General features: G+C 41.3%; 1 protein-coding gene across 2 annotated transcripts in view; it reads right to left on the reverse strand.

Annotated features, from left to right (window-relative positions):
* The window catches only part of Arid5b (AT-rich interaction domain 5B), a 184,219-nt gene that overhangs the window by 139,818 nt on the left and 25,898 nt on the right, over window positions 1-18,503 (reverse strand). For both annotated transcript variants that reach the window (XM_034523943.2, XM_034523945.2), the window contains one exon: window positions 11,347-11,572. In XM_034523943.2, coding sequence (XP_034379834.1) covers window positions 11,347-11,572 — 226 coding nt within the window. The remainder of the gene's footprint in view (window positions 1-11,346; window positions 11,573-18,503) is intronic.

The following is an 18,503-nucleotide window of genomic DNA, read 5'->3' on the forward strand; positions in this document are numbered from 1 at the left end:
CACATGCTTAGGTGCTCGCTCGGCATGGTGGTAGAGACCACTCCATGTGATTAGAGTCCAATCAGGCAAGGTAAATGATCACGAACTCAGTGACTAAGGGTTGCGGAGGCTAGGAGAATTCTCCCACGTACAGCTCTTGGAGGGGGCATTCCTACAGTACAGAGGCAGAAGCAAGTCAAAAGCACCTTGGAGAATTTGGGAGGGTGGGGAGTGGTCGGGTTTGAAGTTTACACAGGCAGGGATAGGGTTAGATAAGGGAAAAGTACTGGCTGCTTTAACAGTCCGTAAGTGCTGGGAGCCAGAGATCCTTCCGCTCTGCAAATGTATAAACAGCTATGGAAGAGGGCAGAACAGGTGAGAACCAGAAACCATTGGAAAGTTCAACAAGAAGTAGTCAAAGTATGAACCAGTTCAACAGAACCAGTTCAACAGAGACTCACTCCCTGGCCAGATAAAAGTGGATTACATCACAAAGGTATAGTTACATCATTCTCTATAAAGTCCCGTATGGGATCGGGCTCCCAAACGGTGCATTTTGTTTTGATTGGGGCCGAGGGGTACCTGAGTACAAATCCCTGCCCATTCACACAGAAGCACACTTGTAAATGCCAGCAGACTTACCTCTATGTGGAAAGAAAATCAGCAATCATGTTTTTTCTATTTTACCTACATTTTCCCAAAATGAATACAGAAACAACCAATTCAAATAATTAAAAAAAAAAAAAAAAGGAAAAACAGGCTGGAGTGACACAGGTTACCAGAGGTATCCCTCCAACATCTGTGTGTTATCCAGTAGTGATGAATTTATCAAGGAAGGAGGTGGCTACATAAGGTATTGACAAATGATTCGGAAGTATAAAAATGTATAGTATAAATTTTTAAAGATATAACTGAAGAGGGAGACTCACAGAAACAACATTCTAGACAAGGCACAGCCCAGGGATTTTTAGGAATGAAAGAAATTAGCACTCCCTACCAACACAGTGTAAACAGCGGCATCCAGAGAGATGCAACTGGGGAAAGCTCATGCAGACAATCATGTTTGTTTAGTCGCACTGTGCGCGAAACACTTTGCAAAGCCTTTGAAAATCTACTTTCGTTCAGACCTGTCCTAAATAAATATATTTATTAATATGGGCTAAAAGCCCAAATTTCAGCTTTCCATTGCAGCCACCTGCATGAACCTCATAGCTTTAACTACATAATGTCAGAGGAGTGGAGGGAAAGGGGTCTCGGACATTTGGAGAAACTCATGTTTTGCGAGAAAGTCTCACATTGAAAGCCCTCTGAAAGATACATGAGCTGTTTAGAAGAATCGGTGTTGATACTGAAGCATATTTAAGACTAAATGCTGAACTCAAGTGCGGGCTCATGTTGAGTCCCCTGCGGGACAGACATGTTTCACATTCTAAGATGGCAAAGACTGGAATAGTGGTCTATCGTGGACATCTGTCGTGGACACTCACACCATGGCTAGACAAGAGAGGATGTAGGGAAACAGGAAGAGTCATCATAACTCATAACTTAAAAGATGTATTGCAGACTGGAAATAAAAGAGAGCAAAGTTGAATCAAACCTTAAAAAAAAAAAAAAAAAAGTACCTGAAGAAGGGTCAGGGGCTGCATTCCTTTTTCAAGAGATGTTTAACAGATTACGATAAGCCAACTGGATTCCATCATGAACCGAATACCAACTCTCCTACATACAGGACCATAGTTTCAGTGTTTGGTCCCCAGACATTGGCCTTATTTTAGGAGGCTGTGGGAATTTCAAGGAGGAAGGGATGAGCTAGAAGACGGATCACAAAGGGGGACACATCCTCGGGTTGCACTGTCTTTGGCCCGCTTCCTGTCCGGCCTTCTGCTTCCTGATTGGCTGTGACGTCATTGCCAAAGGGCGCGAACTGAAGATGGATCTAACCCTCCAAAACCAGGAGCCAAATAGATCTCTCTTCCTGTATATTTTGTCCTAGAGACAAGACTAAAATGCTGTCACCAAAGGAAACTGGCAAAACCCACTCCCAGTTTGGAGGTTTGTCTTTGGTCCTGGAGATACATGAGCTGGTATGAAGCCAAGGGTCTCCCCTAAGTAGATAAAAGAGACAAAAGGGAGTCCAGGAGATGGGAGTCCAAAGACAGCCGAATCTGGAGAAGGGAGTCCAAAGACAGCTGAATCTTTCTTTCATTTTCCCATCAGCTGGCCACCCCACAGACAGTCATTGTGAAATTACCACATCTCACGGATGAAGCCAGAACAGAAGAATGAGCTGGTTTCCTTCCCCATCACGGATTTACGGAAGAAATAGCTACAAAGATTTTGATTAGTGAAGAGGTACCAGTGAAAAGTAAAACCCGGAAACGCCGATGGGTTGGACAAAGTGCAAGCGCAAGGACATCAGAATTCAGACGGATGGTGCCACACTTGGTAAGACAAAGAGGACCTACCACACTCGGCTGGCTCTGTTGGAGCAGGTGAAATAAGCCAGCTGCCGGGGTGCCCTTTACACATGGATCCTTACTGAGGCAAAACCCAGCTTGTCCTGGTCACACCTCACGTGTTGTGGTGTGCCATCACAGGATCGCCAGCCATTGGAAAGGCACAGCCTCGCCGGCAACGATTTCCAAAAGGCATATTCAGGATTTATAAATAGTGATGTTCATTAAGTAATAGCCTGCACTTGGTATTACATAGAAAGAAGAACTCAACTCAAAAGTGGGCGGGTAAACGGGAGGAGGGGGTGGTGGAGAAATGATGTTTATTTCTCAGAGGTATATAAAAGGCAAGACTGAGAAGTAGTGTATGCAAGAGCCTAAGCCTCACTGGGGTTACATCATCTTTGGAAGCACCGGAGCATAGCCAGCTGTTGGAAATCTGACCATACGTGATGGTGATGAACGTACTTCGGTCTCTATACCCCTAGAAGCCACTTTGACTCTGGCTGTAGGATTTTTAGCAAAACAGTACCTCACAATATAAATGAATAAACCACCGTAATTTAAACACTGGGGATGCATCCTCAAATGAAAAACCAGGGAGCTTAAAAACCACATCCGGAGAAAGAATTGAAAACATTGGGGTTGTTTAGCTAAATAGAGAGAGAACTCTGAAGACCGTCGAAAGGGAAAAGGGAAGAAATGTTAACTGGACCAACGTCCTCTGAGGTCCCTTCCACCTGGACAACCTCACAAAGAACTCCAAAAATGGTGCCCCATTCCTGTGTTAGATTTCAGAAAGAAAAACATAATCCTTAAGCTTCTCAAACCAAGAAAACCCCAAGTTCTATGACTTTCTCTCTAGTTGGCTGCCCATCTTCAAAGGATGTATCAACATAGAACATGTTGGAGACCTTTCAGGTCCATGAGAATTCCAAACAAAAGGATCTTGGACAGGAGTGCGCTCCATATGGGATGGCAGTGTATGTGGAAAGCAGAGTCAACCAATGCCTGTCAATCAACTCAGACACTAGGAGACTTGGCAAAGGCTTCCTTCCCAGCTGGGTTCAGCAAACATAGATGAATATTTCTTATTGGAAAACTTTTTACTGGTCCTTTCCATCAGTTTCAGGATAACTTGAGCTATTTAGTGAGAGAGGCAAGTTGAATTTTTGATTTCAGATAAAATAAGTCCATTTTATTCCTCCCTTTTGAGTTGCTAGCTCATGGGTTCTGGTTATTCTTCGATAATATTCTGAATGTCTTGGTTGTTGATTTATGCATATTTGAATGCATTCGTTTATAAAAATTTATTTATTTGGTGTGTGTGTGTGATCAGAAGACAATATGGGAGCCAGTTCGCTCTTTCCACCATATTCCAGGGATTGAACTCAGATGGTTGGGCTTGGCAGCAAGCCCTCTGACTTGCTAAGCCATCTTGCCCGCCCTTTCATTTCCTTTAGTGAGACAGAATCTTCCTATATAGCTCAGACTGCCCTTTTATTCACTCTGAGTCCAGGTTGGACTTGAACTCATGACTTTCCTACTTTAACCTAAAGGGCTTCTGGGTTATCCCTCTATAATGTCAAAAGGCAACTCCTGGAGGAGCCATATTGATACTGCATGCTTCTCAGGGGGATTGACTGTGCTATGATCAGATTTTGTAAAGAATCGTAGTGAACACAGACTGCTGTCAAACCCTCATAAGAGAAACCCCCAGAAGGGTCTTTCTAGTTTGAAAGGAAGGACATTAGAAAGGCCAAAGTGTTTCGAGTGGTCCTGTAGGGCTTCTCAAATTATTCACAAATAGAATATTGCAAACATATATCATCGAAGAAAACTCTCGTGTTTCAGTTGGCAACAGTTCAGCCAAGCAACTGAGAATATAACACACACTGCTGGGGTAATTTTTTACCCTATAAGCCTGGATTTAAAAAAATACACACAACCAGTTATTATATTTATAAGCTATACTCCTAGATTGGGCTGATCTATCACTATGCTAATTTATTCCCTCGATATGAGACCCCTTGCTACTTACGGCTTCATCTAGTTCGGCTTCATCTTCCTTCTGTCTCCTTTTCTCCTCTCTCTCTCTCTCTCTCTCTCTCTCTCTCTCTCTCTCTCTCTCCCTCTTCCAGCCCCACCTTTCCCGTCCACTGCCCAGTCACTGGTTCTAGCCTCTATTTGACCAGTTAGAATGGGGAGAAGGTTCAGTGAGATCACCTGAGTTAGTAATCCACTCCTCATCAGGGCAGCCCCACTTCGGGAAGCAGAATTAACATCAAAATACAAACAGCACCAGGGCAACCCACGATGCATTCAGTAAACATTTTTCAGAGGACCCCTTTCTACATGAAGAGAGAGAAGAAGGGGGGGGGGATGGGAAAGTTCTTAATGAGGAGTCTTCGGTCCTAATGAGTTGATGAGACAACTCACATTCGTAAGGTGTTTCGAATGGGAGACTCTCAGGCTCTTCAGAGCAAGTAGTAAGAGTCTTTGCCTTGAGTACTCCAGGAAGCCACCAGACACTCCAGTCAGAGGTGACTTCAGAGAGCCATTTGTAATACCAGGCCTCAAGAGTTTCTAAGCAACAGCTCCAGTCAAGTTCTTTAACGAAAAACTTGAGAAGTTGCTTATATTACTAGCCATGGATTACTCAGCTTGTCTTAATATAAATCTTTATCTATAATATAAAGAAAAGCATAGCCGGGCAGTGGTGGCACATGCCTTTAATCCCAGCACTTGGGAGGCAGAGGCAGGTGGATTTCTGAGTTTGAGGCCAGCCTGGTCTACAGAGTGAGTTCCAGGGCTATACAGAGAAACCCTGTCTCGAAAAACCAGAAAAAAAAGAGAAACGCATACACAGGTGTCACATCTATCTCAATTGCAGATTATATATTAGGTATCACTATATGTAATATTATCAGTTTAAGCATGTAAATAATAAAATGACTAACCATATATAGTACATTACATTGACAGGTTTGCGGCTAGATTAAAGATAAGCAGGAGCATTATGTATTTATATGTATATGTTACTTGAATATATAATTTTTATATAGGAGATATATGGACACTTTGATGTGTCATCTTTTGGGAGAGTGTGGAGAGAAACCCTTCTCCTTGTCCAGAGAAACTGTGATTAAGGACATCAGAAACAAACCAGGGTGCTCACATCGGTCCTTCCACACAGCTCCTGATCACACACCTGAAATCTAATTACGCTAACACCGACAAAAGAAACATAGACTCCAGGGTCACAGATGCTCCTGAAGACCCTATGAGTCCGTCCTGGGTTGGTCTCCTCCCAAATCCAACGTCTGAAATCGAAGTGTATATTATTATTCATTTTAACAACAAAGAACCTGAAGGCATGGGCACGTGGTGAGCTCAGGGATTTTCCAAGAGAGCAACAGATCTATATAGATAGAGATGCATGGTGCAACCACAGTAACATTGACTACCCAAAATATAGAGGACGTCCCTGCTGGGGCGGGGAAAGGGGAGGTCACTCTCTGCTTTGTTGTGATGCACAAGTAGACACTTACGGAACATTTAAATTTAGATAGGTCTTAGTCTTACAAGCACGCATGCACGCACGCATGCGTGCTCTCTCATTCATTCAGCCTCCTCTCTTTTTTATTAATTCATTAATTTACTTTACATCTAGATTTCAGCTTCCCCTCCTTCCTGTCCTCCCAATCCCTCCCTCTCCCCTTCTCTCATCCCTCTTTCTCCTCAAAGAAGAGACAGCCTCCCCTCTTTTAAATATTTTTCTTCTAAAGACATACTTAGAGACAAGACCACCCGTCTGCAGACAGTTTGCAGTATGGTAATTGACAACGAGTCTGTTACAAAAAGGAGGGGGGAAAGAAGAAAATGCTGTTTTAATAACCTTGGCCTAAAACACATTTTGCTGTATGCCTCAAAGGGTTTCAATAAAAAAAAAAAAAAAAAAAAAAAAAAAAATCAACCTGTAGAGACATATTTTCTTGGCTTAAACAACAATCCGAAGCATATAAATGTAGTCCAACTATAATGACATATTTATAGGCTAATAAAGCTTACACTACAGCTTTCATACCTCACTTAAAGGAGCTCTGTGAGAAACAGTGTTGTATAAAATAATTTGATTTTTTTCCCCAAACGATAGCACAAGAAATTAAAAAAAAAAAAAAAGCAACTTTGCTATGTTTAACGGATAGTATTTATACTCCTAAGTTGCTAAAATTTTTGTAAAATGAAATAAGTCTTCATTTGACCACTCTCAAGTGCCATACCAAATATGGGTATCAGGTCCACTTTATTACAAAGCTAAGTACTGTAATTCTGAAGACAAAAATAAATAACTAGAGGCTTGTGTAGTGAATGATTTAATCAGTCTGATTCTTCTGGAAGAACAGGTTTTGTGTTCGTTATGCTTATGAATAACACATTCCTTAACCCTTCTGTTCCCACACAGAGATGTTTCTTCACTTTAAAAACAAAACAGCAAAAAAAATTAAAAAAAAAAAAAAATCACATCCCCCTCAGTATGAAATGGGCTGAACACCCCCATTCCAGGAGACCCCCCAATTGGTATTGGTCTCATGCGGAACTTTCTTTTTAAGGGGAAAAGGAGGGGGGGACAATAAATGTGCTGCATCAGAAATGTTTATTATTTTAATGATTAGCCTTTTCACTAGCTACATCTGTAGTTGTTGTCAGCAGCCATTTAAGAGCCTTAAATGAAGACTCTGGTGGAAGGTTTTAAAAAACAAACAGGCTGCCCTCAAGGGGAAAGGTGATTTAAAGAAAAAAAAAAAACAAAAAACAGGCCAGGGTGGTGAGGAAAGTTGGAGTGGCCATTGGGAGGTACCACTGGGCAGAGTGTTTCTTTGTGCAGCATTAATTTGTTGCCAGACACACATTTGTGTTGTTTTAATTCTGTTCTTTCACTATTCACAGAGAGGACGGGAAATGACACAAACTGGCATAGGAGGAAACTTACTAACTCTGAGCAAGAGAAGCACTTTCATTTAGTTGTTTTTTTATATTGTAAAAAAAAAAAAGAAAATCTGCCTTTGAGAGTCAACCTAATTCTTTCATTATTATTGATGTTTTTAACAGGCTAGAGGAACTGGGCTTTTTTTTTTTTTTTTTTTTTTTTTAAGAAAAAAACAAAAAAGCACACTCAAAGTTTGACTTTCTCCACCAAGAGGTGAGTTTTTCCATTCTTTGCTAGCTTCCGGGCTAGCGGCAGGGTCCTTAAGCAATCTCAAAAGTTCATCTTTCTTTGATGAGAACAATGAGGAAGGTTCTACAGAAGGAAAGGCCCGGCGAGCTGAGAGCTTCCACTAACAGTGTGGTATTGGAGGTGGTTTTGGTGTGGCAGTAAGAGAGAGAGAGAGAGAGAGAGAGACAGAGACAGAGAGGGTCAGAGACACAGTGAGAAAGAGACAGAGATACAGAGACACAGAAAGAGACAGAGATAGAAACAGAAATAGAGAGAAACAGAGACACAGAGAAACTGACACTGAGCAAGACAGAGAACACTGAGGTAGGAAAAAAAGGCCAACAAATCCTTTGATGTGACAGCCAGAGAAAGGAAGAGTCGGGTGATCTCTGAGGGGACCGGACAGTGCTTGGCCAAAGACATCCACAGTGTTCCTGGTCTAAAAGTCCCCAGTCTAGATCCCAACAATGTGAATTCACAAACTTCAGATCAGACAGATAATGGAAACTCATTACATTAAGGAAAGTTTTTGTTTCTCTTTGCACATTATTACAACACAGCGTGCATTCCAATTACGAAAGCTATTTGTCTCAAATTCCCCACAGTTCATACCAACGCAGTAGAATTTCAAGGCCCTACATTCTGTCCTTAAAGGGTACTTTGTATTTACAAAAAGAAAAGGTATGTGGTCTCTCAATCTCCTGTTGAGTATCTCTCTTCCCAAGCACTAATCTCACAAATGGGCCCCAAGTCTCTCTCTCTCTCTCTCTCTCTCTCTCTCTCTCTCTCTCTCTCTCTCTCTCTCTCTCTCTCTCTCTCACACACACACACACACACACACACACACACACACACACACCAAATCATCTGGGAAGTCTTTTATCAGTCTACACTTTGGGTCTTCCTCTCAGTCCCACAGAGAAGATTCTAGGGCAGCTACACTTAGCCTTTAACCAGCTTTAACCAGGTTCTTCTTAGTAAATCTAAATGTAATTTGATTTCAAAACCACTAATCTGCATTTTCAAGACCAAACCATCAGATGCAAGTGCTGTGAATAGTTAGTTAGGCAAACCTGGTTTTTCTGGAACCACTTGAGGTGAGGGGAGGGAGGGAGGATGAGGGTGGGGGAGGGGGTAGAGAGGGAGTGAGGTTGGGGAGGAAGAATAGGATGGAGAGGGAGGGTGGGGGTAGGGAGGCAGGGTGGGGGTGAGGAGGGAGGGTGGGAAGCACAAAGATTATGGACTTTTTTTTTTTTTTTTAGAATCCAAGATTGTCAAACTCTCCTTAGATGGAGTTAAGAAATTGAGCAGTGTGTGTGTGTGTGTGTGTGTACTCATTAATAAACTATCCCTTTGAAACACAAAACAACCCTGCTATAAATACTCTTGTTTACATGTGTGACATCAAGCTTAACCATTTACATAGCCTTTTGTTCCCCCATGGGTTTCCTGTTTAATGTTTTTATTAGTAACGCTATATTCCATAACTCAAGGGGAAAAAAAAAAGAGTCAGACAAAGAAAGGTTTTAATGTTAAGGTAAAAAGAAAGAAAATGGAGACACAACAGCGGTCACACAAGAAGGTGGTGGTGACCCAGCAGATTTACTGCTAGTCAACATTCTCACACATAGAAGTAGTCAGGGTGAGTTGATAAAACCGGGTCTGTGTGAACAGGAAATATGTAAAAGACTATTTTTAAAAATTCCTTGGCTGAGAAGAAAGAATGCTACCTTAAGAATTTTCTCTAATGGCGCACATGACAAGTGGGCTGTGTGTCTAAAATGCCACCGTCTATCAAAATGCCTGCCAGGCAACAGCTGATATTAAACGGCAGGATGGTCTTGCTCAAACAGCACGCCTTACCACAAACCAGAATCACATGAAAGACAGTCACTTCCCTGGTGTTATTCAGCCTATGTCCGTTAAAAGTAATTGTCAAGGTTTCTTGTAAAAGTTAAGTTCTAGGTTTAAAAACAAAACAAAACAAAAAAAAAAAAAAACAGGAAGTTGTCACATTAAGGCATCAACCAGGGACCTGAAAATCGGCACTGTGGTCGAATGAAAGAAAAGATGCCTCGCTGTGTTAAAACTGAAGTTCCTCTTTGCCTGAAGAAGAAACAAGCAAAGGTCAATAGCTTTAGTCTTGAGCAACACCAGAAGAGTCGGGCCCGTGAAGGCTACTGAAGGTACAAACAAATCCAGACAAAGGGTGCACAGGGTCACGCAGTCACTGCTGAGGCAGGAGAATGCCTTTGCCATGTGAGACCTCTCCTGTCCCTGTTTGTATGGGAGGAAGGAAGATCAGACCATACGTATTTACCTAAAGCCACAGGGCTGAGGGGTGGAGCTGATGTACAGATATGGCCAGAACACTCCAAAGCTGGATAGAAAAGTCCAGACAATCCTTTGTAGCAGACGAGAAAGAGGGATAAACACAGAGCTGAGGGAAGAAAGGCCAAGGACACCCAACCCAGCAGTTTCCAGCTTGCTCTATTACCTCAGAAGTAAATGAATCACCATTTTGTTTCAGGTTGCTACATACCTGAAATTCTGCTTTGAAATCCTGGTTGTCTTACTACCCAACTACAGCAAATATTTTAAGTCTCTGTTAATTCATTCTTAGTCCTAATTAAGTCTTAGATCTTGAAGGCACATAGACCATTATTTGAGGCCATGTGCTATGTCACCTAGTAAGAGGCTTTACACAAAAGAGGCCCTATAATACAACACGTTTCCTTTCCTGCCCAGGCATTTCCCAATTCATAGTCTTGGGCCACATTACAATAAGTCAATTATATACACACATACGTAATATACACTTATAATTTTTAATAAAAATTACGTACTATAATGTTATGTGATATGTAATCTTATAAGATATAATTCTTTGTGTGAGTATTTCTAAGTATGCTTTGTGTTTGTATGTATGTCTACTTGTGGAGGTCAAAAGATAACATTTAGTATTACTTTTTAGAAGCCACACATCTTGGCTTCTCCCACCCACCCCCCCTTCCATCCCCATTGGCCTGGAACTCATCTATTTGGTCAGGTGGGGTAGCCTCAGGGATCCTCTTGACTGGGACGCCCCAATTCTGAGATCACACGCATATACCATTGTGCCTGGCTTTGTTATATGGGTCTCGGTCTGGGGGTGGGGGGTGGGGGTGGTCACACTTCAGTCCTAATGGTTATAAAGCAAACATTTTGCTATCTGAGCCATCTCTCTAGACCCTAATATGTAATTATATACATAATATACGATAGTTTTGAAAACTCATTTTTATTATTTCTACGTGTATGTGTATGCGTGCATACATGCACATATGTGTGGCGGGTGGACATCAGTGCAGGTACTCTCAGAGGCCAGAGGCATCTGATGTCCCTATCTGAAGCTGAGCTTTCAGGGGGCTTGGAGCTGCTTGATATAGGTGCTGGAAACTGAACTGACATTTCTAAAAGAACAATACAGTTCTTAACTCATGCTCAACCAGCTCTCTAGCCCTGTAACTTATAATGATGCTATATAATTCTTAAATAATATATAACTCTTACATATTGCATCATTCTTACATATATAGTTCTCACTTCATTTCATGTAAATATATAGATAGTAAGGGGTTCCAGGATAATACACAGGGTGAACCCAGTTCATTGCACATCCCCACATATGAATTCAGAAGCAGGAGCCGTGCTTACCGAGATCAGCCTTTTCCTTAAGAACGTCTTTGAAGTTGAGCCCACTGTTGAGGGTTGACTGCCTGTACCTGAGCAGAGCCTCTTTTTGTCCGTTTCTCCCAAAGGCCTCAGTTTTCACCGGCGTGGCTCGGAGCCCACACCTCCACTTGGAGAAATCAGAATGGGCCCATTTGACAAGATCTTCTAATTTTACAATCACCTTTTCGGAGACAGCGATGACCTCGTCCTACAAGAAGTAGGGAAGGACAGAAAATGTTATCCTGGGTTTGGAAAAAAAAAAAAACAAAAACAAAACGTGATCCATTCTTAGCAAAGCCCACCTAGATGCCAAGGGTCCAGCCTGACCTTCCAGCAAGTGGTCTAACCTTGGACAAGCAGACAATGTGTAACTTTTAGGATGAGAAGAGCCCCAGGAACTGATTTCAGCTCAATGGCTTTCCAGGCCTCTTTATTTAAAGAATAATTTATGTGATATGCTTGCTGTGAGTTAGGAGGTTTCCAGAAACAGGAGACAGTAATTCTAACAGGCAGTTTTAACGCTAGACACAAAGCCCCATCTACCAATGTGAAAGCTAGTTTTTTAGGTGCAATTAATTGCAAATGAAAAAAAAAAAAAAAAAAAAGTAAGGTTGGATGACTAATAGTTAGCCTGTCTTCGTATAAATGGCCTAAGTAAATCTAGAATTCTTGGAACTCTGACTCACCCCCAAATTCCTATGTTTATGGTACATTTTCCCTTGGCTTATACACAAATATTGAATTTAACTTTTGTCCTAAAAATTAAATAAAACTGTGATGTAATCCCCAAAGAAATACTCCATAAATGTTATGTGCTTCCCACTGAAAGCAACTTACACATTCTCGTGTTTCTGAAAAACTTTGCAAGCTGAGAAATGAGTGGACTTTTTTTTCTTTTTTAATACATATGGGAGGGAGGGGTGCGGGAGGGTGGTGAGAAAGCCTTTGAATCTAAGAAAAGTCGTTGAAGCTTCGGTTCCTCCCCAGGATCATAAATTTGAATTTTAAGCATCTCTAATTGCTTCCAGGAAGCAAGTTTTCTGCCTCAGAATTAGCCCAGCAAGATATTTAGTAGATATCTCTATGAGGAACAAAGAGGGCCCCCCCACCCCCCCTCCCGGCCCAGAGATTCTCTGGAAAAGATGTATGGCTCCTCTCCCTGGGTTCTAAATGAACTGATTTGAAGCATTTGACAGTTTAACTTGAGCTGACTCTCTTTTCCTTTCTCTGATTGAACATTTCTGAAGAAGGCTTAGCTGTGAAAAACCCCTAAAGCTTACAGAAAAATTTCAAAATAGTTCTGACAAAAGAACAACAGGAAGATGTCTCTGAACTACTAGACAGAAAGGAATTCACAACAGAACCTGACTAATTTTGCTGTTAGATACAACTCTTTCTTCTCTACCCTGCACACACACACTCCACATGTATTCCTTCATACATACACAATACACAACATACACACACCATAACCTTACACATAAATCACCCCCTTACACATCCACATACTACACACACACACACACACACACACACACACACACACTCCTCCATAATACACCACACATTACACATCTTACACATAAACCACCCTCATACACAACCACGCACTACATTATACACACACACACCACACTATACACACACACCACACATGCACTCCTTCATACATACACTGCACCACATGCACACACCACACACCTTACACATAAACCATCCCCATACACAACCACACACTACACACACACACACACCCTATCCGCCCCACCCACACTCCTCAAACAAAAAGAGTTTTATTAAAATGATGTTCACACAGCAAGAAGGGCTCAGTTTTGTTCTGTTGAATGTTTTAAGGTTAAGAGGTAAATTTTGCTTTTCCTTGTCTGGTTCAGGACTGCTTCTGAGAAAAAGAAGGTTGTTGAAAAGTGGAGTCACAAGAACACTCTCGAGAACAGAACACAAGACGGGGTAACGGGATTCCCTCTCTTATCTTGATCAAATATGAACTTCTCGTAAAGGCAGACAAAGTGGAAATTGTGTTTTGCCCTCTTCTCAAGAAAATACCTCAAGACTTTATAAATTTTGGGGCACATTACAAAATGCCATTTGCAGGGGCAAACTTCACCCATATTCAACGCTATTTCATCAACTTTTTGAAATAGAAGATCTCTGCTCATCCTGCATTTTATAGCTATTACATGATAATTATGAAATGTCAGAATTAAAAAAAAAAAAAAAAAAAAAAAACCCAGACTGGGTATTGTTTCAAAGCATATGGGGACAGCTTCTGGGATTAAGGAGGGCAGACCAGCTACAGTTATAGCATTAAGAATATTCTGAAAAATAATTAAGTAGCATGGTATATTAGTCTCCACATGAACACAGATGGAATTTGGCAATGTTTTGACCAAATAAGGCTTCCTAGAATAGACAACTTTGGAGATGAGTGTTATTCTCAAATAGATCAAATGATTATTATCATTTCAATTACCAGTTGCTTCAGATCTTTTCCGAGAAAAGACATGACTAGCCCTGGCTGCCTTACAGCAGCCGCCAAACAAATAGTTTATTAACCAAGAGAAAAATACAATCCTTATGATGTCATTAATGAATAAACTTGTCTTTCAAGATTATCTCTCTAGATTTCCCCCACAATCTCCCTTCACTCACTTAGACACACACACACACACACACACACACACACAGAGAGAGAGAGAGACAGAGACAGAGACAGAGAGACAGAGACAGACAGAGAGAGAAAGACAGACAGAGAAAGACAGAGACAAAGAGACAGACTCAGACAGAGAGACAGAGATAGACCCAGACAGAGAGACAGAGGCAAGGGCAGGAATTCACACAAACATATAACTCGAAAACCTAACTTGGGGTTCATTGTAAACACAGCCTTTTATTTTACTGTGGATTTAGAGAGACTGCATCTCTTCACCATTGTTAAATATGAGGACTTTAAAGGAAATCAGATAAGGACTGGAAACAGCACACAACTCTCTGAAAGAAAACAACCCACGTGTACACGGAAAATGTGTCGGGAAACCTTACTTTATGCACACAATGGCATCTGTCACATGCTCATACTTATTATTCTGAGTCAGGGCTGACTAACTTTCTCATCGTGCCCGTTCTTGGGCAAGTCTCTCTGTGTCTATGAAAAGAATTCCAATAAGCTCATGCCATGATTCCATGAGCTCTCAGCAAACTGAGAATTAGTGCTAAATAAATACTGAATAAATATCCCCGATTCACTCACAGACAACGCAGAAGGATCACAAAGAAAGACATGTTGTTATTTTGTTACTGGACCCTGAGTTTTCAAAGAACCCAGGGTTTAATCAATATTTATGTAGGACATGTTAAGAAGCTCAGTAGGTCCTTTTTCTCTTTATTGTTGCTTTAAACTGTTTCTGTAATTGGGATTTGATTTCTATACTGTAAAAAAAAAAAAAAAAAAAAAAAACCAGTTCACTGGAGCACGAATTCTCTAAGTCAGAAAAGATAATGCAGGCCAGAAGTCGCAGTCACAGAGCTGCCAACCCCAAGGCCATGCCTGGCCCTTCCGCATGTGATAAAAGTTGGAAATTTTACACACGAAAACCTAGACTTCAATCTTTTCTTATAAAACAAAACAAGGAAGGAGATGAAAAAAAAAAGGAACAAGCAAGACCAAAACCAACAACTGAAACCACCAGAAACTGAACAGCACTTGCTTTTTGTGCTTTCTTTTTTTCAAGATGTGAAATCCCCTCTAGGCTAGGAGTTTCATTCAGGCCCTGGTCCCCAACCAGCTCTGCTCAGCGCTGACACCAGCTATTTCGGTGCTCACATCTTGATTTGATCCATCTCTTTCTGTGTACCTGAAGAGGACCGGGAAGGTCAGTAACACACCCTAGTGCTGACTCACCACCAGGCTCCTATGGCAATCTAGGATTCCTATCTGGTGACTTTGAGGCCTGGGTGCCTGGGTTCAAATCCCAGGCCTGGACTCGGTTGCTATGAAACACAGAGCAACTTCTCTAACCTCCTCGCGCTGCAATTATTTTGACAGGTATTTTATTTTGACAGGTATTTTCTTTTAAAGGATAATGAGACCAGTTACCAGTCACCGTCATGGCTAGGATTCACTGGGTCGGCACAGAAGGTTTATCAGAGTTAGCCATGTCTTCCAAAGTGTGTTACACAGAGATGGATTTAGATGATTCACAGGAAAACATACACGCACACAAATACATACACACACATGCTTGTGCATGCATGCCCATTCACAATTCATGTATCATTTGAAACAAGGGGTAAGGACATAAAGAGTGGCCGGGCGGTGGTGGCGCAGGCCTTTAATCCCAGCACTTGGGAGGCAGAGGCAGGCGGATTTCTGAGTTCGAGGCCAGCCTGGTCTACAGAGTGAGTTTTAGGACAGCCAGGGCTATACAGAGAAACCCTGTCTCGGAAAACCAAAAAAAAAAAAAAAAAAAAAAAAAGGACATAAAGAGTGTCAATGAGGCTTACATATGTATTGATTAATTGCTAAGTTAATTGCAAAGTCAAGGGATATGCGTGCATATGTATTATGTGTACATGTATATTATATATGTGTGTATACAAACATACAATTAAGCAAGGAATAATGTATTACATATATTGTCAAATTCCTTGCTTAATTCTTTTGTACTTATGTGAGTTTCTTCTTTAAATAAATTTAATTTTTAAAAGGAATCAATTTTGAACCAACTTGGTGAAGCAAACCTGGGAGACATGTGGACACAGGAAAAAAACAAAAGACAGGATAGTTAGAAGATGACTAAAATATGGCGCAGTACACTGTATCTGAGATTCTCAGAGGTCAGTCCCTTGAGACTGCCTGGCCACTTCGGGGGATCCACAGGGCCCAATCTAAAATCAAAATTTATGAAGTTGTTACTGGATTTTTTTTTTTTCATTCATTCTTTTTCAAGAGCACTGAAGGGTTTCCCTGAGCCCGCAGCCCATGGCAGGTGCCATGTCAGAGTGAGGACCCGAAGCAGGTACCAGATCTAACACTATAAAGCTAGACAGTAAAGAGATTTACACGGGCGATGGTGGCGCATGCCTTTAATTCCAGCACTTGGAAGGCAGAGGCAGGCGGATCTCTGAGTTCGAGGCCAGCCTGGTCTACAGAGTGAGTTCCAGGACAGCCAGGGCTACACAGAGAAACCCTGTCTCAAAAAAAAAAAAAAAAAAAAAAAAAAAAAGAGAGAGAGATTTACAGAATCTGCATGACTGTGTAACCATTCTCATTAATCCTTCAGTATTTGAGAATGTATTCCATCATCTATGACTTTCATGAAAATGTTACATGCTCACAACATTCTTATAGCCAGCGATACAGTAATCGCCAGATAAGAAATGTTTGTTTTACAAACAGTTCAAAAGCCCCTCCTATTTTGTAGTCATGTATCCTCTCCCAATAACTTCCACCCACCACTGATCTACCATCCTGTCTTAAAGTGTCACAGGCATTGAACACTGCCATAGGACCCCTCTGTTGTTGCCTGAAGAGACAGCTTGAATCTCCCTTGAGCAGGCTGCCCACTGGGTAGGCAGATACAAAGTTATACTCAACCAATCTCAGTCACAGGGACTTTCTGGGATGTTCCAGTTTGGGTAATTCCAAACAGAAGGGATACAATCTTCCATGCCCAGGTTTTTCTGCAAACACACATTCTTGGGTCTCTAAACACCTGGGTAGAGAATTGCAACCATCCAAGTGCTTTCTGGGATAGCTCTACCATTTTGCATTCTGACAGCCTCTCCTCATCCCTGCCATGGCTAGACACTGTCACTGCTAATTAACTGTGTGCATGGAGGTTTCTCGCCTCTCATCAGTTTCCAGTTGCATTTCGCCACATGACTACCCATGCCAAAATATTAGTTTTCAGATGTTAGGGTTTTTTGGGTTTCTTTTCTTTTCTTTCATCCCCCCCCCCTCCTCCTCTTCTTCTTTTCTTCTTGTTTTATGTATTTAAATCTTATAGTCTTAAAATTTGGTTTTCTTACCCTTGAGCTTTGAGTGGTTTCATAACTTCTGTACTCAACTCTTTTGTCAGATTTGTTGATTGAAAATACACCCTCAGCAAGCCAGTGGTGGCTCACGCCTTAAGAGTCTGCCCGCCAGAGGGCCTCCGTGCCCTCCTTTGCGAGTTCGAATCCCTCTGTCTTTATCTCCCGTGTGACTTTCTCGCTGAGTCTCATGGGAAAAAAAAAAAAAGAAAGAAAGAAAATACACCCTCTTGGGGCCAGGAAGATGGCTCGGTAGTTGTTTGGTGTTCTTCCAAAATACCGAGCTTGGTTCCCAGCACTGATAGTAGACACCTCACAAACACTAGGAGGTCATATCTCCTGGCCTTTGTGGGTACCTGGCCATACATGGTGTGAGCATTTGTACATAGACACACACAAGCACACACACAAACATAGAATGATACAATCTTTGCAGTATATATATATATTGTCTTCTTGCTGTAACAGAGCAAGTACTTCCTTGAAGAATTCTTAGATTCATGTGTATTTTACTAGCTCAGTTTTTTTCTGTTATGGATTGTGAGTTATTTTATTTTATTTTAGTGTTTAAATACTTTGCTATTGCAAAATGTCATAAACTGTGGACAGACTGCGGACAGAAGTGGGAAGAACACCTCAAAAACTCAGAGGAAGTTTCCATGGTTACATTCATCTACAATTCCAGTTTTGTTTTTTTTTTTCATTTTGTTCTTTACATTTGCCTAATCTCAGATCACAAAAAAAAAAAAAAAAAAAAAAAAAAAAAATCAGTGTTCTTGTCCAAATATTTTGTACTTTTTACATTCAGAGATTCGACTTAATTCCGTGGTAGGTGATAAGTTTCCACATGACAGTCACTGTCTTTACCTGTGGGTACTGCACTATTATTTTGTAATGAATGTTATATTTTAATAATTTATGTTTCATTTTGTTTGTTGGTTTGTTTCTTTACTTCTTTGTTTCGAGACAGGGCTTCTCTGCATAGCCTTGGTTGTCCTGGAACTCACTTTGTAGGCCAGACTGGCCTTAGACCCACAGAGATCCACCAGCCTATGCCTCCTGAGTGCTGGGATCAAAGGTGTGTGCCA

The sequence above is a fragment of the Arvicanthis niloticus genome, chromosome 20, assembly GCF_011762505.2.
Source record: "Arvicanthis niloticus isolate mArvNil1 chromosome 20, mArvNil1.pat.X, whole genome shotgun sequence".
In the NCBI taxonomy this organism is placed as follows: domain Eukaryota; kingdom Metazoa; phylum Chordata; class Mammalia; order Rodentia; family Muridae; genus Arvicanthis; species Arvicanthis niloticus.